The following is a 21,986-nucleotide window of genomic DNA, read 5'->3' as shown; positions in this document are numbered from 1 at the left end:
ACATGGCACCGCAGACCTCTCCTGTCGTGCCCGCTGCTCCCCTCAGCAGTGTATTTTGTCAGTTTGCCTGTTCTGTTCCCTGCTCTGTCTCTGGTGAATCCTCTCACCCTCCCACACATCTGGCCTGTACCCCAGTTCTTATATAAATAAATATTTTTTAAAAAAACTGCTATCCCTTGCCATAGTCTATGTTTCAGTATCTCATGTCTTGAGAAAAAATAATTCCCAACCTATACACCTGACGTGAACCTTCTTACATTTGATAACCAAAGTTGAAAAGGATCCAAAAACAAGCAATCAGAGTGATGTGAAAAGGTGGGGAGAAATGGATGATATTTTATCACAGAGAAGAGACGCTTAGGAGATGGAAATGGCTTGTAACAAAGGGAAGGCGATAGTTTAACACACTAAAGAACAGGTAAAGCTCTTTGGTTGGTTTGGGTTACAGTTGGAGTTACTATAAATTATGTGGAGGGATCTATCACCCCTCTGTGATGTTGAATACATGAATCATGTATTCCATAATGTTTAGCAGATGGCTTCAGGTATTTTGTCACTCTAATCACAATAGACACCAGTTATTAAATGCTTACTAAGCTAAGCATTTTATATGATTTAATTTTCACAATAACCCAGTAGGTAGGTATGGTCATATTCATTCTAAAATTGAAGAAATGAAGTCTAAAATCTGATAGAGGGTAAATGTGAAACAAAGTCAGAGAGACTCAAAGCCCATCTAACTATTCATTATATTACAAATGTAGTCTAGGAAAGAAAAGTTTTTTGTTTTGTTTGTTTTGTTTTGGTCCGAAGTTTTCTTTGACTACTCATATGGCTAAAACCAAACAGTATTCTTTTAAAAACAGTTGCCATAAACTATAATTGTGAGAAAAGAAAATTGAAAACTCATTATCTCTGTTGTTTCCCTCAAATTTCTGAGAAAGCCATCACATTTCCCAAAGAAAACTTATGTTTTTAATTGTGATCTCTGTGTTGTGAGAGGACAAAAGAATAGAGGAAAACAACATTTCCTAAGGAAAACTTATGCTTTTAATTTTAATCTTGTTGTGTTTTAAGAATGGACATCAAAATAGAAGAATCCAGAAACCAAGTTATTCATTTCCCCCAAGTAATGTTAAAAAATCAGCAAAAACATTGGTTTCTTTGTGTTTGTCTGAATCCTGTGGGGAAAAAAAATTATGAAAGTCCTCCTTAAGAAAAAGGAAGGACAGATCATTTTATTTTTTAGCACCTCAGGCTATCTCAAGGGGCATCAGGAATTTTCCAAACACAAATAATTCAAAATTACTTAAAACAAATATGTGCCTTAATCAGGTTTTAAGTGGAGAGAGGCTTAGAAAATCAAACAAACAGTCATAGCAGGTGGTTTAGAAAGTCCAGAAAGTTTTGGTTGAAGCTAGCTTAACAAAATAAAAAAAATGACAGGGAGATAAAGAGGAGAGGAGGGAGGTAGAGAGGGAGGTAAAACATTCATATGTATGACACTACTTATCAATGAGTTTTGCGTTATTTTCTTGGGGAAAATATACTAAGGAAAGTGATTTTTATCTCTATTTCATTATTTCACAAATTCACACATTTTTCTTAATCTCTTTGTAAAATTCATATTCACATTAAAAAAAAAACAACGGCTTTACATTTTCAATCTTGATATAAAGATCCCACAGTGAGTTCACATTTGATTTTTTTTTTTCTGTCTTAATTTAGTCCACTAACTTGAGAAATCTTTTCATATTTTTTCATCCATGAAAAATGGATGGATTAACTTTTATGATGCAATACTTTATACTGATATGTCATGAGAAATTGGTATTGTTCAGAAGAACAAAATTTTAAGTTATCAAACCATATTCAATAAATAAATAAGGAAAACCTTGTTTCATGCAAATTCTTTGTCTTCTCTGTCAGTTCAATAAGAGAGAACTTTATCTCCATAACCTCTAGTAAAGAGCCTTTCTAGGAATAAGTTCATAAAAAATAGAAATTAGATTAATGAATGACTATGTGTATGAACAAATGGATTTTTTATTTTATAATAGATTTGTAAAATTCTAATGACTTATAAAAATGCAACATCAAATAGATAGCTCATATTTCAAGTAATAACCAAAACAAGTGGCAAGGAGATTTGGCATATTTTAATATAGATTTAACATTTTCTTTCAAGTAACTGGAAGCAATGATGGGAAACTGTCCTTCACATCTGAGAAAATAAAGAGAATTCTGTAGTCCTTAAGTAAAAAAAAATATATATTGTATTGTTGGAGGGGAAAAAAGACTAACATATTGACCTTTTGTATCAAGAAATCTGACATCTGCATCATTTTGAAATAAGTACTGGAATTGAAGTAGCACTCTAAGTAGCACTCTGTACACAGAAACATGAGAAATACAGAGTATTCCATGAAGCTTTGAAGTTAAAAGACCTGCAAGTCAAACTCAGACACACAATCATGACTAAATGCATTTATTTTTTATTCTTAAAGTGATAATAGTATTTACATTTGACCTTAGAAGATAATCATATGAGTAGGACAACGGGGATTAAGCTCTGCATTATTAAAGTTAGAACACTCACATGTTTGCAAATTTCTATGTCATTAAAAAGAAAAATTACCATAAAATAAATGCTTATTCTTCAATTAATTAATATGGAACCACTTTACTTAGTTCTAAAGTTCAATCAATGAGGGCTTCCCAGATGTGTACTACTACTGTATGTGTGTGGAGAGCAGAGATGTAGAATACTTCTGGAATCAAGCAGTGGTGCTCTGTGATGCTCCATATCCAGAAAAGTTAATAGTTCATTTATTCCCAAGAAGCCTTCTTGCTGAGGACCCATAACTAATGGTCCCACTGTTCCTCTCTTTCATTTACACCTTCTTCTTCTTCAGGGAATGCTGATTCATTCTGGCCTTTCAGATGCTTCACCCCTGCAATTATAAAGTGTATGTTCAATTTAAGTAAAATCTGTCTCTGATAGATTTTAACTGTTTTGCTGCAAAACATAATGAGTGGAAAGTTTTTGTAGGTGTACATGTGCTTTTTTCCAAGAATCTCAACAACATAATCCTATGTAAACCTTTTATTCACTGAGGAATGAAAGCACACATAGCCAAACTTCCATTAGAGACAGGTCGTCTTCCATAATTAAATCTTCTCCATTAAGAATTACATCACAGTCTATTAAACATACACAGTCTTGTATGTTAAGTAAAAATCTGCTCACGGGCTCTTATGGTAATTCTGATATATCATTTAGTTTAAATATTTCTTTTGGCAACCTGAATTCTATTACAAAGAGAACCATTGAAATCCCTAGGACAAAGCAGTATGTGTGCCATCTCTGTAACTTGTCAACAACTGACTCACGATACTGTCAATCTTCTTGAGGCATCAGAACATTCCCATTTAATTATGAAACTTCTGCATTCAAAATTCTTCAATAACTTCCCCCATCACCCACCAAAAGGAAAATATTAGCATACTTTTGCCTGTTACATAGCTGTATGAGCTATTCTCTTCCACCTTATTCAGCTTCACTTCTCATCAGTCCTTTCCCAGTGCCCCATTCACAGTCATGTACATGTTACCCATACTAACCTCCTCTGCCACATTTGCTATCACTCCAGGCTCTTTCAAGCCTTGGTGCTTTTCTTCTTCTATTCTCACTGCCAAATATTGTCTTCCCATTTACCCACCTGAGAATCTCCACTCATCCTTCAGGTCTCAGCTTGCCTGCTCTGTGAAGGCTCCACTAACTCCCAAATAGTTACCTAGCTAGATCTTGCTCTTATTTCTGCACTGTTTTAATTTCCCTTGTATCAATTACACTACAGAATTGTATTTGTTTACGTATCTCTCTCATTACAGCAAACTTCTTGATGTCAGAATTACATTGTTTCACTTCGGGGTCCCAAGCACAGTATCTGACAAATAATGGGTGCTTGTTAATATTTGTTGCACAAAAAATTGGTGGAATTAATGAAATAATAAACAACTTGCTATATGGCTTTGGCTGTTCCATAATAATATATTTTCAGATTGTTTCTTAATAATTCAAATTTGGAGTACATGTCAGAAGGCACAATTATAATCCTACTCAATCTGTAAAATCGTTTTCCATTTCATTTTGATTATTGTGCTAAAACATCATACTACCTGATACTGTATATAGTGATGTTTAAGTTGGAAAATTTTGTACACAGTTGGTACTTCAGAATATAGGTTTATGAAATTATTCTAAGTATTACTAAAAAATTTCATTTAGAATGGGTAAATGAAAGGAAGTCACAACTCATATTTGCTATGAATCAAAGAGACTGAAAAAAAGGTACATATTTGCATTTGCTTTGGTCAGCAAGCCTCAGAACACTATTTGGCAAAGAATGATATCCTTGGACTTGGTGGATTATCTTGCAAAAATATTTGATCAGTTGTAATAATATTTAAATACTTTAATTTCATCTGCAAACACAGATCACTTATAATTCCTGTTGACCCAAGACTGTAGAGAGACCTTTGTTATTAAGAAATAGAACTTATTTCATATTATTATAAAGTACATAAGGGAAAATAAAGAGATCTAATTGCTAAGGAGAAGGGAAAGGATTTCATTGAGTTCCAATAAGTCATTATACTAAGTCTTATATATGTATCACTAAATCTCATAATTCCATGATATAAATACCAAGATTATAAAATTTAGACTCTGACAAGACAAGTGATTTGTTCAAGGTTATAAAGATAGCATAGTTTCCAGAAAAGTTCTAACACACCATAATCCCTCAATATACACTGAATGAATGAACTAATCATAAGAGTCCATTGTCAAAAGATTGCAGTTCAGTTTCCCCATTAGCTTTTTGCAAGCTGCCCTAGATTTTTCTCGCATTCTCTAGGATTTATTATATGTTTAGAATAGCACTTAACTGGTTTGGAGGATGTTGGGATTTCCTCTGAAATATGAAAGAAATCATTCAACCAGCTGCCACTATTTTACCTGAGCTGAATTTTTGTACTTCTCTGGGTTTTCAAAGTTTCTATTTACTCCAGAGTTCATTCCTCTCATCCATAAGGTAACTACACAGTAATGAAATTATGTTCAAGACAATTTGGGTTAATGATTTAATACCAACTTTGATTTGCCCATGTTTGGAGGACAAACATTTAAAAATGATAACCAAGATGTCCAATTTATTAATCACTAGTCAGCTACTTCCCATGTTTGAATATAGGTCTACTTGCTTACCCTAACTTACATTAACTTTATTGTTTTTTAAAAGATTTATTTTTTATTTGTGCAATAGCTGGGATACAGGCCAGAGGCATGGGAGGGTGAGAGGATTCACCAGAGGCAGAGTGGGGAGCAGAACAGGCAGAAAGACTGAAAGCAAGATTGAGGGGAGCAGGAGGCGAGACAGGAGAGGTTTGCTGCACCATGTGGGTATCTCCCTGGCTGGCTGGGAATTAAAACTGCGCTGCAGAGGTATGGACAGCTTCACAGCGCTGTGCTCAACCCGCTGCACCACGAGGGAGGCCCATAGATTTATTTTTTCAATAATAATGATCAAAACATTATATGAGAAAGCCTTTTTAAAGTAAAATCAGGGCCTCCCCGGTGGATCAGCAGTTGAGCACTGGGCTGCGAAGATGCCCGCAGCCTCTGCAGCGCCGGTTCGATCCCCGGCCACCAGAGAGGGTCCCATATGGCGCGACAGACCTCTCCCTCAGCAGTGCATTTGTTCATCAGTCTGCCTATTCTGGTCCCCGCTCTGGCTCTGGTGAATTCTCTCACCCTCCCACGCTTCTGATTGTGCCTAGTGCTTGTATAAATAAATAAATCTTTAAAGAAATAAATAAATAAAGTAAAATCACTCACTTAGGCAAAGCTGGGAAGGTTTTGATGAAGCAGGATTTGGTGATAAATTATCAGAGAGCTATTCCATAGGCCATTTCTATGCAACATCTCTGCAGAAACACAAATTATTTTGCTCTCAAAGTAGTTCAGACTATTGTCGACTTTCTACTAGGTAATGGATGGTTGGTCAATTTGTGTTTTGAATCTTTGTTTTTTCCTATCAGCAATATTCATTTGGTTGTAAATACAGTAATGTTAAGATTAAAGCATAAGGTTGACAATTTCAACATGGCCAGGTAACTACCTGTTTCTATGAACAGAGCTCTTGACAGTGTTAGTGGCTTTCCTAACAGCTGAGTCAGCTGTTTAATAGGAAACTGCTTGCTCACTAAGGTGGTCGGATCTTGTCTGGATTATATTGCCTGATTCTGGACTCTGCTTTTCAAGATTTCTTTTAAAGAAGGTAATTGGAATTAAAAGAAGTCTTATGAAATCACTTTTCTAGAAAAATTGTATGTGAAACTGGAATGTTTAACATAGAGATAGCTGAAAGGATATAAGATCCTTCCTATTCCTGAAAGCTGGGGGAAAAATAAAGTTTATCTGTGCAGTTCCTGAAAGCAAAAATAGGGCCAATGACTTACATATATGTAGTGAGGGAAGATTATAGCTCAATATAAAGAAGAAAAGTCTTAAATTCTTTGTTTGTCCAGCAATAAACATGAGTGAGGCCCCCCATCACTGCATATGTTCAAGCCAAAGCTAAACTGTGATCTCTGAGGTTATACAGGGAACTCTGTAATGACGAGCAGGGCAAACTAACAACTTCACTGACCCTGAGATGTTATTAATCCACAGAGGAGATATTTTGTTCTACTGAAATATTTATTCTCTGGTGAGTGCTATAAGTTACCCAAAAAGCAATTATATCTTCAAATGACATGTGGCACAAATTCACATTTTAAAGCTAATTCACACTGAGAGTAGCAAATGTAAGTTTATTCCTTTTTTTCCCCTCTCCACACTTTAGACCTTAGAAATAATTTTACAGTCCTCTAGGGAATCTGTGAGTGAATTTTAGAGAAACTGTGACCATTTTGGAATTCCATTTATAGTAGTATTTGTACCTTCTCCAGAAAGAAGGTCATAATTTTCTGCAAAAACTCTGAGGGGTCTCTGACCTCCAAATAATCATGAATGTGAATGCTAGTCTAATCTAAACCTAATCACTTTGGTTTAAAGATGAAGGAATAATTTCAGATGGCAAAGGGACTTGGTTAAATTCGCACTGCAGTTTTTTATTAGGTTGAGACACAAACCTGGGCCTGTAATGCTTTTATTGAGGTAACACTGGTTTGCAACACTGTTTATGATTCAGAGCTATAGGTTCACAACTCTTCAGATTTATGTTATCACATTATACCTGCCACCTATTTTTCCTCAGACATGGGCCTGGGACTCTGGGAGACACAGAAAAATATATGGTCTAATTGTGGAGACCAGACATAGTAACTATAAAGCAATATGAGTAAAATAAAATAAAGTCCTTACTGAGTGTTGAGCATGAGAGAGACACAACTACCAATCAGGTGGGAACATAGTCAAGGATTGTGTGCACATAATGTAAATTAGCTCAAAGAAGAGGGGTTATGGACAGGAGGACAAATCGTGCATTAGGAGAGATTTGATTTGGGAAAGAAAAGCTCCAAAGTGAGAGATAATTATCTGGACAGCTGTTTATTGAGCAATACAATGGATAGGCCCAGGACAACAGCAAGTTTGAGTTCTAGATGAGAAAACTATTTGCAAAATATATTCAATGGATATTAGTTTTCCAGCACCCACTATATACAAAAGAGTGATTTCAGTAGCACTAGGATGATGGCTTTTAATGATTTCTAGAATGTTGATCCTTGAAGTTTATCCAAATAATCATACTATCAATAGACATATTCTAAGAGCATCATTTAGCCTGTAATATGTAACATCAATGTCCCTTGGTAAAGGTCTATTATCTCTCTGATTCAAAATGTGCTTTACATTTCCCAAAATGTTTTCACATGTATTTGGGTTAATCCTCTTGACACACTGAGTTTCACAGAAATCAAGTGACATTAATCTCATTCCAAAACTAAACACATGTCCTGAACTCACCTTAAATATACTGTGTTCTTTCCTATTTGAAGTGAATTCTATGTCTGTGCCACTAACCTCTGTGTAATACAGTTACTGGTCAGTTAATATAAACAGCAAATGAACACATGAGTGTTATTTAATTCCCCATTACTTAGAGAAGCATTTCTTTGCAAAAGAATAAATCCGCAGTATGTTTCTCTGTTTATCATATACGGGAATAGGAGCAGAATATTCACCTGATATTCTTCAGTATTCATAAGTGTTCTATGTTTTGGGTATATTTTTACTTATATATTGATATTTTACTAAATCTTTTGCTGATAATAAAGTGTAGGAGAAAGGTTTAGCAGTAATTAATAAGGAGAAGGTAGGGAGGAGGTGCAATTACATGCAATTGCTAGAAGTATAAATTCAAAAATAAATTCAAATAATAAATTCATTTTTCAAATGAATTTATTCAAAATAAATTCAAATAATATCTTTACATATATATATGTATATGTATGTATGTATGTATGTTGCAAGGACCCTGCTACTGAGCCTAGGATAAAAATCACTTTGGTAGCCTGAGTGCCTCTTTTGTCCTCTACAGTCAAGTGCTCTCCTAATACAATCTTTTTCTTTTGAAGCTAATGCATTCCCCATAAACTCTGAAGTAGATTTAAATTTTTAAGCCTACACATTATGGAGCTAAATGGCGTTGGACAATTTTACTTTAGACAGAGACAGAGTGGCTCCCTAGCCTGCAAGACTTGACTGCCATTGATCAGACACAAGAGTATATCTAAAATAAAGAATGCATCAATCAGCAGGAGTCAGTGGTTAGCTGTGAAAGCACTAAAAATAAAATGAAAGAAGAGCTGCATTTACAGTCACAGAAACAAATGCTGTCTGTGTTTTTTAACTGTATCCACAGAATGATCTACTGTGCTGGCATTTGAGAAGGCTCTGTCCCCCAGGCAGGAGCTTTCCTGTTGAAGCCCTGGTCATTCCACACGACCACAGACTGAAGCCACTATGCACCCAGTCACATAAGCAAGTCATTCTGCTCTGATTCTAAGCTCACTGAGAAACCCTCTGATAACAACAGAGCCTGCAACCAATGTAGCTTGTTCATTTCATTTGCCAATCATGTTTCAGATGGCTCCATGTCAGACAGGCCTTTGCTGACTATCCCATTACAGTACCCCAACTTCTTTCCCTTACTGTCTGTTTGCTGTGATTTATCTAATTTTGTTTCTCTTTTTAAAGAACACTTCTCAGTTCCTGTATCATATTTTGTTTATGGACGTGTGGTATGTTCTCCCACTAAAATGTCAACTTCATGATAATCAACCAACACATTGTTTTATTCACTGACCAATCAATGCCTGAACATCATAGATGCCCAGTGCATTTTAATAGAAAAAAATGACTGACCAAGGGTAGTTTCTTCCTCTCTCTGTGGAGGGCCTCAGCTCAGTTTGTTTCTCATTGCTCAGCTTACTGGCCACCCGGAAGCTTCTGAATGGCGAGATTGTTCTGCCTTTTCATCCTTTGCCTGACCCAAGGACAAGTAGTTCACATTCTGAGCTTTGCAACTGTTTTTGCTCTGTCGCGGCTTTTCTGTCAGATTGAGCATTGTTCTCAGGCATTCTTGGTCACAGGCAGTTTTACTTTCTGACCATCCCTTTAAATAATAGCAATTCATTGCACTGCCAAGGGGCTGCTGACCTACTTTCTTCTTTGATTTGCTTCCCTGCAGTTGGTCTGTCTGACTTGTCTCCCACTTGAAAATGGCAACCTCTCTTCTTTTTGCATAGCTCTTTAACAAACTCTCTTTAGCTAAACTAGTAACATTGCCTTTATTTCTTTTTAATTTTGAAGTACTTGCTACAAAGGAATGATTATATGCTGAAATTTACAGGGAGTAGCAACTTTATATTGTCTACATGAAGTAGAAAAATGGTAAAGAAGTTTTTTCATAAAATAACAATTTTCTGTTATTTCTATCCTATAATAATCAAATGTAACAACTAGGAAAACAGTTTACTTATGGCATCAATTTTTTTTTCTCAACACATGAGTGTTAGTTATCTAGGACATTTTTTTTAATTCCAAACTTAGAAAAACTTCCACTGTATCCCCTCAGACATTGTAACTTTGTTGATCTAAGGCATAGAATATGAATTTCCAAATTCCTTTCTTGTAAGGGAAAACAATATTTCAGTTTATATACACTACATTGAATCACTGTCACCTTTATGTTAGAAAACTTCTAAAATTATTGATAAAAGTGAATGTAAGATTTCCAAAAAACCTATGCTTAGTTTCACTTAAACCCAGTTTAAGGGGAAGAATTCTCTTGAAGAATATTTGTTTGACCCATTAAATGACTTGAAATAAATTTCTTCCCCAAACTCACTGTGCATCTAGTCTATATATCTTTACTTAGATATTCACTCTTTTATTTCTTATTCAACTTGTAGAAACTACTCTGATAACTGATAAGGGGTTATGGTAAGGGGTTATGTATAGATGTATAACTGTTTAGACAGATAGATATGTGAAACAGCACTATTAGTTTTGGCTTGATACACTAGCATAGAAACAGTCACCAATTTACTAATACCAAGGAACATGGCCAAGGAACATGGCCTCTCACAGATAATCCCAGAGGGTCATTTGGTCAGGCCCTTGTGTGTAAAACTAGCCATGAATTAGACTTTTGTTATTATCTCCAAACAATTTATATATACAATAACAAACTTACTGACATACTTATCGACAATATTTTAAAAGTGATGTATAAGTGACAAAATATTAATTTCAGGTAAATAACACAAAAATTTAATATTTATATATATTGCAAAATGATCACTACAAAAAATCTAGTTAACATCTGTCACCATATTTAGCTGAAATTTTTTTCTTGTAATGAGAACTTTTTTTACTCTTTAAGCACATTTCAAATATACAATTCAGTATACTAAATGTAGTCATCATTTTTTATAGTCACAATATTTTTTAAAGTAACTTATAAACCTTCATATATACATCTGTTTACTGGATTATATAATCTGAATTGTATCATGAATATTCTTTTTTATAAATATAAAACTTCTATATTTTTTAAAATATAAAAATTATATCATGTATTTTGAAGTCAAATGAAAACAAAAACAATTGCATCAATTTTTCAATCCTGATTTGGCATTCTTTTACTTTTTAATATAGTGAGGCTCAAAAAAGTAGATTGACCAGAACTCCCTGGTCCTCTAGAAGATTTTACTAAGGAAGACTCTATATACAACAGAAGCCATCCAAGAAGTACAGCTTATATCCCTGCTCCACTGCCTTAAGCTCCCTCCTTATATAACTGTCAGCCTAGAACTGCCTTCTCTCAAAGCAGTTATAGTGCTGTGGGGAAATGCTTTATCTCATTCATAGGAACATAACCTTTTAGGGTTGGAAGAGTTTTAGACAGTTATCTGGAATTTAAAAAGCCATCCAACTGCCTGCCAACATTCACACACACACACACACACACACACACACACACACACACCCTCTATCATATTCAAGATGTGAAAACCAAGACCTGTTTTCTGAAGTCACATAGCCAGTAGCAGTTATTCAATATAGGTTGTTGCACATTTATTTAATTTTCTCTACATCTTACCATGACAGACGCAGAGGTTGAATAAATTGTGGGTCATGGGGTGTCCTGCCAGAGTTCCTTTCCCTGTTTTTCTTATCCAACCACAACCTGGTTGCCTATTGCTAAGAGGTAAAATATATTTATTCCATGATTTTCAGAGCTAGACTCTTTAGAAAAATGCTCTAATAGATGTTTGGTGATTGAAATGGACTGTTAGCATAATAATTTAGGCATAAGATGGATTCTGCTTCTCTAAATTGGCCTTTGATCCCTTACAAGTCAGTGTTCAGAACACAATCCTTTTTTACATTTGGAGATTATTATATGTCCTGGTAATTTGCCAGCAGTACTACTAAAATATAACTAGAAGTGGGCAGAAATAAGAGGGAGAGTTGTCAACGTTTCTAAAGATTTGTATATTTCTCAAAAAGTCACATTATCCCCCAGATATTCCTGATTGTTGCGTATCAGGCTTTGCAGCAATACTCTCTACTCTGCCCTTCTTATAAGGAATGACTATTCTCCCCTCTTCCTCAGGGAACTACTCCTCCCACTCTGAACACAGGCGAATAATAATCTGGCTCCTATATTAATTTACTCTTTAGTCACTGTACTAAAAGGGGGAACTGACCCCCTCAGAGCCAATCATACTCCTTCCCCCAGGATCTTGCTATCTGAAAACAAGTCATCACAAGAGAGTTTTAAAACTATGGATGGTGTAATGAGTGGACATAATTGCTCTGAATGACCAGATTTTCTGCTTAAGGAGACAACTGATCTAGAGAGGCCCATGGGGAGGATGAAGCTACAGGCAACGTGAAGAAAATGAAAGACATGGCCGCCTCGATTTTCTTTCCTGAGGCTCAGTTGCTTCCTTCCTCTCTATATTCCCTTAATAACATGAAACAACTAATTAATATTTTCAATAAATCCCCTATTGCCAAAACTAACTGGATTTAGTTTTTGTATATGTGAAACCCAGTGTCCTAACTAATTGATTCTCCCTGTTCATTTTATATTTTCTCTATTATTTCCTTTTGGGGTAGAAGGCAGAAAAGAAAATGAGAGAAAACAGGATTATTCCTTTCATTTTCCCACTCCTCCAGCTTATTGTTGTTATTTGGCTTTTCCTTTGTGTTTTTTTATTAATTTTTATTAGCAAGATTTTTAAGTTCACTAAGTACTTTTCTATTTTTGTAGCCTATTGCTTCTGGCTCTCCTGGCAATGTTGGGAAGTTAAGGGAGCCAGTGTGGGGAAATCACAATGAAATGACTTGACAAAGGGAATATGAGTACTTACTGGGAACACCGGGGTTAGAACTCAGAGCTCCTGACAGGCTGACCTTATGTTCTCTTCAGCCAACCAGTCTTATTTTATAACCTGTTCATCACTATGCTGCCAAAGTTTTACCATTATTCATGTAAGCTCTTTCCCAGCTCTCTTCCCTGACTGCCCATGACTATGCAGGTGTCTCTCTTTTTTCCTTTCTCCTTTTCCTAATAAACCTATCCTTTTAAAATGTAAAGTGGGCCTCCCTGGTGGCACAGGGGTTAAGACGCAACCTATGAAGCAATCCGCAGCCACTGCAGCACGAGTTCCATGGCTGGCCAGGGAGAAACACACATGGTGGGACAGACCTCTCCCATCCCGCCTGCTGCTCCCCTCAGCAGTGTACTTTGGTCCATCTACCTGTTCTGTTTCCTAGTCTGTCTCTGGAGAATCCTTTTACACCCCGCATCTCTAGCCTGTACCCCAATTCTTGTATGAAAATAAATAAATCTTTAAAAAAATAAAATGTAAAGAGTAAAAATAAAAAATAACTCCTTCGAAAGCTAGTAGACACTGGATGGTAAACCCAGTGTAACATGTCAAGACAAACCCATGTCACCCATCAATGAGGCATAGCTGTAACCTAGGCAATGCCACAAAGCCTTGTTACTACAATTAAAAGGAACATTCCCACCCCATAAATAAGAATAAATTTGAAAGTATAGACCAAAACATCACTGCACTTTAAAAAAAGCTACCAGAATGATTCCTTAGTATACTTCCAGCTTTGAGTGAAACATAAAAAGCTGGGAACCAGAAAAGATGGAAAATATTTTGCCGTGTCTCTATAGCATCCTTCAACATACATCTGAATTTTAGATTCATTACCAGAATTAAAGTAATAAGGAAAAACCAGGATTTTATTTTATTTTTTACAAAATCAGTAATTGTCTCCCTGTAGGAAGGCAACTTTGAATGGATAAATATCATAGACTTGCAGTTCAGAGGTCAAATCATGCTTCCTTTACTTCCTGAGGCAATAATCTTATTACTACAAAACCCTGAACATTTATGGTCAACTCTCTTTGTATGGATTTGTAAACAGTCAAATGGAAGAGTCGAGTGTTTCTAAAATAAGTGTTTTGTTCAGAAACGTTCAGCCTAGGATTTATGATACTTAAAATTTATCAGCTTCTTCAGATTAAACATTTACCTTAGCAAATTGTGGATACTGATAACACAGGATGTCATAACAGATTAAAAGCGATCTCTGAAGATTTTAGGAAAACATTGCAAAGAAAAATATTTTGAATTCCCCAAATGAATTAGATCTTGAACTTACTCCTCATTAGTATTTCAACGTGGCTTACAGAATCTATTATTCTCAATGTTATACTTCTTTTGATTCATCTATATTTTCCCACTCACCTAATTTATATTACATTATGAGCATAGCCAATTCTGTGTAAAAGTGAAGATATGACATACCTCAGTCTCCCTGTGGGGCACCCAATCTGTCCTGGGTTGGAAGACTGTTTTATAAATTGGCCAGGAGTCCACTTTTTCCCCTTTGCAACTTCATTCTAGATTATCAATATTCATGGTTAACACAAGCTAATTTAAAGCAGGGCTACCTTTTGTCATTCTTTTAACTTGCCTGATCTTAATTCTATCATTTTGTTTGATAGTAATACCTTATATTATTATAGCACTTTTCAATTTTCACAACAGACATATATTTCAGTTTATCCTTTCATAACACTGTAAAATGGGAAGGGCTATTATTGGGATTTCACTGTTGGGGAAATTGTTTCTACCGATAATTAAACTAGTTGCCCAAGATCCCTTGACAAGTCAGTATCAGAACTAGCAAAAGCTCCAAATTTCTAGTCTAGTTCTTCTCCCACTATGATATCCAATTTCTCATTTACCTTTGGGCCAAGATTTCATGATTTTAGTCACAAGCTATTCTTTGAGGATACTCCCCTACCCCCCTGCAATATAATATGATTAATATTTTAATGATTTTTTCCCTGAAGAATATGGATTCTTTTCTCATACCTCTGAAGAAAGGTCCAAAAAAAAAAAAAAAAGGCAGTTTTAATCCAGGTATCAAGGAAAACCATGCCAGGTGGAAATGATTCAGGAAATTGGGACTTTGAGCTGCTCCTTCACATCATATTATTTAGCTCTGTCCCTATTTCCTGCCTAATTGTAGGCCTGGGGCTACTTAGGAATAAAGCAAACATTTTTCTAGGAGAGCACTAACTTCAAATATTCTGCAGTACTTTCCCAATAAATTATGGAAATGTCCTAGGAATTCCAACATCTTTCTGAACTACTTCCTGCACCAATATTATTGCAAAATTGCAAATGACCTTAGTCCTGGGGGGTTTTTTTTCCCTACAAAATATGATCACTAAAGGAATGTGGGAAGAGAGATTACATCTGTTGAATAGTCAATTACTAGAATCAAGTGTTTCACGTATTTTTCCAACAAAGTTATTTTAGGGAGCTTATTGTGATCTTCCAATTATTTTTAGATATTTGTTCTTAGGTTAATACTCTATTGCAAATAACTAGATTAGTATGTGTGAAGACAGAACAGCATGTACTTTTGTGTTACATACCAAATATCATCATAAGAGGCCACATCCATCACATTTGAAGAAAAATCCAAAATTAATGAACATTTTTTAAATTTCCATTACTCAAGAAGTTTCCAAATTAAGAAGAGATTTTTATTCCAAAAATATGTTTGCAAAGTATTTGGGACTCACACTATTTTTCTATAAGTGCAGATGTAACAATGTGGGAAATTTTGTTTTATTTTTCTAGGCTACTGACAAATCCTTCAGAAGAAATGACCTACATTTGCTGTTTTGATAAACTCATTCATAGTGGAAACTAGGGTTTGGAGCCTGTGCTATCAATGTAGGTTGGAGAAAATGGTAGGGCTACAGTGCATGGGAAAGAAAAGAAACACTTTTGCTTTTGAAATAGAAGGACAAAGTCAGCATGAGCTAAGTAGGTTCAGAGGGAAGAAAAGAGGAAGAAAGGACTTTTGTTGTATCACATCAGAAGCAGAAGAGAACTGAACGAAGAGAAGAGAAATGTGTCCTAAGGATTTTCAGAGATTTTATCTTGGAATGTTTAAATATTAAGCCTGCACCTCAGTGTAACTTATGAAATTATCAGTGAATTCCACATTGATACTTAAACCTGTGTGATATAATATATATGTATATGATGTATATGGATGTATATAATGTGTTTGTGTGTATATACACACACAAGCAAGAAGAATTAAGGGAGGAGCATAATTTGGATTTCATGATAGTTAGTTGTTCAGAGAAACTGCACTGCCTACCTAACCCACAAATACCCAGAAATGCAGACCCAACAAATTCATTTGAAGATAAATCAAGACTGACCTTGTTTCTGTGACCAAATACATTTCAAGTTACAACAGGAGGTGCTAAGAACAAATCGCACAGGTTCCATTGCAAGAATAAAGGGGTAAATCAGATGCTCTTATTTCCAGTAGTAAACTAACATACCGACTTGGTATGGATGTCGAGGTTGGGGGGGTAAAGTAGGGAAGAATTCTCAGTCATTTGTTCTATGTATGAGTGATTCCTAATTGTTATAAGGAAATCATTTTCCTGTGATTTACTTTAAAATACATCAGAATGGAGAATGAGAGATGTGAATGTACATATACAAGAGTGAAAGTGTGTTAATTATATCTACCCCTTTGGGATGGTTGATTAATATTTCAAGTACACTAATCATGGCTAACACTCCAGGGAGAGTTAACATTGGAAGGAATCTCATGGAAAATGTACTTCAGAATAGCACCATTTGTAACTTCAATCAATAACAGAAAGTTTATTAATTAGCATATAATATGCCAGAAATAATTTTTCTTTAGGGAATGAGTGTTCAAAATATGCCTATTGGTTAGATAGGTGGAACAGGTAACACATACATTTTCATAAATGAGGTTTAAAATCTAGTAAGTTTAATATCATGCATTCTTCAAAGTGAACTCCAGTCTAAGAATTCTAATCTGTTCGGTGTAGAGTCTTTATCACCTGATTCTGTCTAGAAGTTTAAAATAATCCTGCCACTTGGAAATTACCCCTTTTGCCTTGAATAACCTTGCACAGAAATTGCTTGTGGGAGAATCTGAAAAGTCAGAGGGCTGAGATGCATGGATATTTTGGAACAATTTATGATTTTAAGGAAAGAAACTGCTTGTTAATAAATGTTTGCATTTGTGGCAAAATTAAATGAACCAAAGATAATGTAGGCCCTGGGAGGACACTGCACTTAAAGGACATGTGGGAATAATAGAAAATGAAAAGATCACAAAGGCAATTGAGGGTGAAGAGGTGAAGTGATAAGTGTAACAAAAACATGAATTAAATAGTATTATAGAAGTTAATTAATGTTACACAGAAAGATGAAAAGAGCAGGGTAAGAGGGGTCCTTATGATCTTGGGAGGATGTCTACACACATCTGCAACCACATTTTTCTTACGGATCTGCCTCTGACTTTCATCTAGAAATTCATTCTTTACCTCTCTCTACTGCCTACTTCCCCCCAGTTTATAAAATATACACAAATACTTTAGATCCTAAAAATAACCAAGCCAGGGCCTCCCTGGTGGCCTAGGGGTTAAGTCTCAGCACTACTACTGCAAAGGCCCACCCCAAGAGCCTGAGTCTGATCCTTGAGTCTAACCCACATAGCAAAGCAGACCTCTACTGATTTGCCCTCTGCTCCCCTCAGCAGTGTATTTCAGTAGATCTACCTGTTCTGCTCCCCAGTCTGTCCCTGATGAATCCTCTTACACATACCCCCTCCTCTGGCCTGTACCCCAGTTCTTCTATGTAAAAATAAATAAATAAATAAATAAAATCTTAAAAATAACCAAGCCAGGGCATCCATGGTGGTGCAAGGGGTTAAGTCTCAGCACTATGAAGCAATCTGCAGCCACTGCAGCAGGAATTCAATTCCCAGCCAGGGAGATACCCACATGGCGCAGCAGACCTCTCCTGACTAGCCTGCTGCTCCCCTCAGCAGTGTATTTCTGTCAATCCTCCTGTTCTGCGCCCCACTCTGTCTCTGGTGAATCTTCTCACCCTCTCCCAGCTCCCCCCACCCCATCTCTGGCCTATAGCCCAGCTCTTATATGCATGAATAAATAAATCTTTAAATAAAAATAACCAAGCTAAACTGTCTTTAACCATGCATATTCCTCTTGCTTCTTTCTTATCCCCTAAGAAAGGAGATGCTGATCTCACTTGCTCACCTGTTGTTCACTTACCCATCTACTTTGTGCAATATGATTTCTCCTCCGATCTCCTCACCAAACTGGCTATTGATGACTTTTTGTTGGCCTTTAAACTTTATCTTATTTCACCATCCCAAGTCTTTGCCACTGCTAAATGTCCGCTTTTCTTGAGGACGCAGTGTCTCCTGACTTCTGAATGTCATTCTACTGGTAGTTGTGCTACTGCATTTAATTAATCCTCCTTCTCAGTTTCCTTTTGTTCTGTCCTTCTACTGTTAATACATTTTTCTTAAATGTTTAGTATTCTCCCAAGCTAGTGCATTTTGTCTTTAAGGTTAGTAAAAAGTCCTCCAACAATACAGGTATCATAAACAAAACTTATTGAAAACTGGGCCTCCCCTCGTGGCGCAGTGGTTAAGCGCTGGGCTGCAAAGCTGCCCGCAGCCTCTGCAGCACCGTTTCGATTCCCGGCCACGAGGGAGGATCCCACATGGCATGCAGACCTCTCCTATCTCGCCTGCTGCTCCTCTCAGCAGTGTATTTCGGTCCTTCTGCCTGTTCTGTTCCCTGTTCTGGAACTCACCCTCCTGTGCTTCTGACTGTATCCAGTGCTTGTATAAATGGGACTAGAGTCAAAATAAGGGGGCTGGGGTGCAATTGTATGGGGAATATAACCAAAATGACAATGCACACATTGTGCAAAGATGAAAAATGATGTAAGAATTATATAAAATAAAATATTAAAAAAAACTTATTGAAAACTATGTACTTGTTTGTTCTCTTTTAATTATGTTGGGAATCAGTGAAGACTATACATACTTGAATAGAGAATTTGGATATTAAAATTTTAGTTTGAAACTTTGCATGTTATGGGAAATTTACCAGTTATTATCTAAAAGCATTTGGCTTTCAAAACCTAATATATTGCCTAAATTTATTCTTAGAGAAATGAAGATTGTATTGCTATTTCTGGAAGATTGCATTTAGAATATTTTTATTTACTCATCTAAGACTATATTTTCAAATAAGATTCATTTTAAATATTAAGCACAACATTTAAAGAAATGGAACTTATCTAGTCATTAGAGGTTAGAGAAGAAAGAAATTCTTGTCTGGTTTTCATCTGTTATAAATAGCAAATGGCACCCAATTTACTACTTGTTTATTTATATTAAAAAAAAATTAGTCACCAATTAACTCCTTACAGTCTTATTTTAAACAAGTATTTTCAACTATATAGTTTCATCTCCCTCTTTCTCATTCATACACCCTTGCATACATTTATAGTTCAGCAGAATTGTTTAATGCTAATTTGACAAAACATCAGGTGGCAAAAGGAATTTTGGCTTTGGTTCTGAACTTCTACCCAATCAGAAGCGACATTTGCCTTTATACAACATATTTCTATTGGATAGCTTTGTTAAGTCTCCATAGACAACAATGTCCAAACAAAATATACAGCACATATACTGGAGAAAAATTAATCCATTTCTTCTTCAGAGACTAAATATTTATACTTGAAATGATTTCCTTTGGTTAGGTATTCAAATAAAAACCAAATTCCAACATGTAGTTTATGAATCTGTGAGTATTAAGAGAAAATATAAGCATGTAAAAATGAAACATTTAAATAAATTTAAATTGTTTTAAAATATTTGTATATTGAAAGATAATGCCGATCATAAAACAGATTGATTTGTTAGAGAATAAAATTATTTAATATAATTTTCAAAGATTGATATGTACCATTAGTCATTTTATTAGTAAGAAAATATATGACTAAGCCAGAATTAATTAGCAATGTAGTGATGTTTATTGTGGCGAAAGGAAATTGCCATCTGCTGATCTACCATTACTCTGAGTATTCTTGTATACTTTAAATAAAAATTCTGTGCAGTGTTCTGTGCAATGAAAATGAGATTATACAAATGGTTATTCCTGCTTGCATTACAAAAAAGTGAAACAGCTAAATATGAAAAAAAATAAGCAATCCACAAGCAGTTATGATTACTGAAGAAATACATGAACCATTCACCCAAAAGTGGCAACATTTTAAATTTCCTGGTTAAGATCTAGCTTTTCAACTTGGAAATATGCACATCTAGCAATGCTCATGCTTCCAATAATTTGAGATACCAAGAGACTTGCTTTAGTTGAAACAGTTAAGACCACAATTGAGAATTAATCTCCTCCTCTTGTTGCTATCCTTTATGAGCTGTTACTGAGTGGGAGTGGTCCTTAAGAATTTGACTTTCTATTCACCTACAACTTTAAACCAGAATTTTCTTCTTATAATCTTTCCCATGGCAGTATTTATTTGTTCTTAGGTTGAGATCATCTAAACAGCTGGGATCTATTTCAGAATTGTCTGGCTCCAGCTGGATATGCATTTGAAGGAGGTGGGGGGGGGCGGAAATCTCTTGTTCAGAGCTAGATTTTCACTGCAATCACAGAATTGAGTTTACAAAATAAAGATGTAATTGGCATTCCTGCACAGGGCTCGTTTGACCAGCTAGATAGAAAAAAACCCAAATGCTCATTCATTCTTTTTCTAGCATTTGAGATTGTCTCTGCTAAAAAAAAAGCAGAGGTCTAGTTTCTGTTGAGACATTGTTAAGATAGTGTAAATGAATTTAAATAAGAAATGCTGTGTGCACCAAGAAAAGAGTGATTCATTTAGGTCAAGCATGTTTATATCATGCTTGCTACTAGTAACTCTATTAGCAAATTTGTTTTGATTACGTTATACCAAACATGCAGAGTAAAAGAAAGAACACATTATTAAGGAATGGAGACAAAGAAATAATCAAAGTGGAGGAAATAGCTACCTACCTTCTCAGGGTAAGAGGAACTGAAACCCTCAGTCAACCTTACCTGATTGCCCATCTTTTCTAGTCAAGGGAAATTACATATATTCTTTGGTTATAGCTTCATTCTATGTCGCCATTACCAGGATTGCTACCCAGGAACTTGGATGAATAAGCAGGCAGATAAACACCACTTACTGGGGGGCTAAGGATGAACATCAACAACAGTCTTCCAAGTTTCATCAAATTGTGGTTTCCAGTTTAGTGACGAATTACTAATCTCTTGAAACTTAGTTGTGGGCTTGAAAATTTCATGGCAAGAGTTGCAAAAATCTGTGTCATATATCTATTTTTATTTTTTTATTTATTTTTATTTTTTTTAAGATTTATTTATTTGTGCATACAGGAGATGGGGTACAGGTCAGAGATGCGGGGGGTGAGAGGATCCACCAGAGGCAGAGTGGGGAGCAGAACAGGCAGTCTGACTGAAATACACTGCTGAGGAGAGCAGCAAGCGAGAAAGGAGAGGTCTGCCTCGCCATGTGGGTTTCTCCCTGCCTGGCCGGGTTTGAACTCGTGCTGCAGAGGCTGTGGATTGCTTCATAGTGCAGTGCTTAACCCCTTGTGCCACCAGGGAGGCCCCATATATCTATTTTTAATAGCCTAAAGCATATAGTCAGAATCTAATGATAGCAAAGTCGCTGAGTAGGAAATGGGGAGTTATTACAAGACTTGTTACATAGGTGGCTACTGTGATAATTATGAATTTATGTTTGTATGATATCATGAGATATATAAAGAAATACATAGATACATACATATATATTCATGGAAGTAGTGTACATATGTAGAGTTCTACGTTTTAAGACTACAGTTGTTATCTATTTAAAATAAAATAGCCTTTCACACTGGAACCCTTAGTATCAGGTATCATGATGAATCCAGCTCT

At 35.7% G+C, this 21,986-nt stretch overlaps 1 protein-coding gene across 3 annotated transcripts in view; it reads right to left on the bottom strand.

Annotated features, from left to right (window-relative positions):
* Positions 1 to 2,865: 2,865 nt before the first annotated feature.
* Positions 2,866 to 21,986, bottom strand: part of PPP1R1C (protein phosphatase 1 regulatory inhibitor subunit 1C) — a gene marked incomplete at both ends in the record, with an annotated part of 101,323 nt that continues 82,202 nt past the window's right edge. For all 3 annotated transcript variants that reach the window (XM_084241498.1, XM_084241499.1, XM_084241500.1), the window contains one exon: positions 2,866 to 2,954. In XM_084241498.1, coding sequence (XP_084097624.1) covers positions 2,866 to 2,954 — 89 coding nt within the window. The remainder of the gene's footprint in view (positions 2,955 to 21,986) is intronic.

Source organism: Talpa europaea, assembly GCF_964194135.1.
Source record: "Talpa europaea genome assembly, chromosome: 1".
In the NCBI taxonomy this organism is placed as follows: Eukaryota; Metazoa; Chordata; class Mammalia; order Eulipotyphla; family Talpidae; genus Talpa; species Talpa europaea.
Note: the sequence above shows the minus strand (reverse complement) of the source record. Positions and strands in the feature narration are given on the sequence as shown.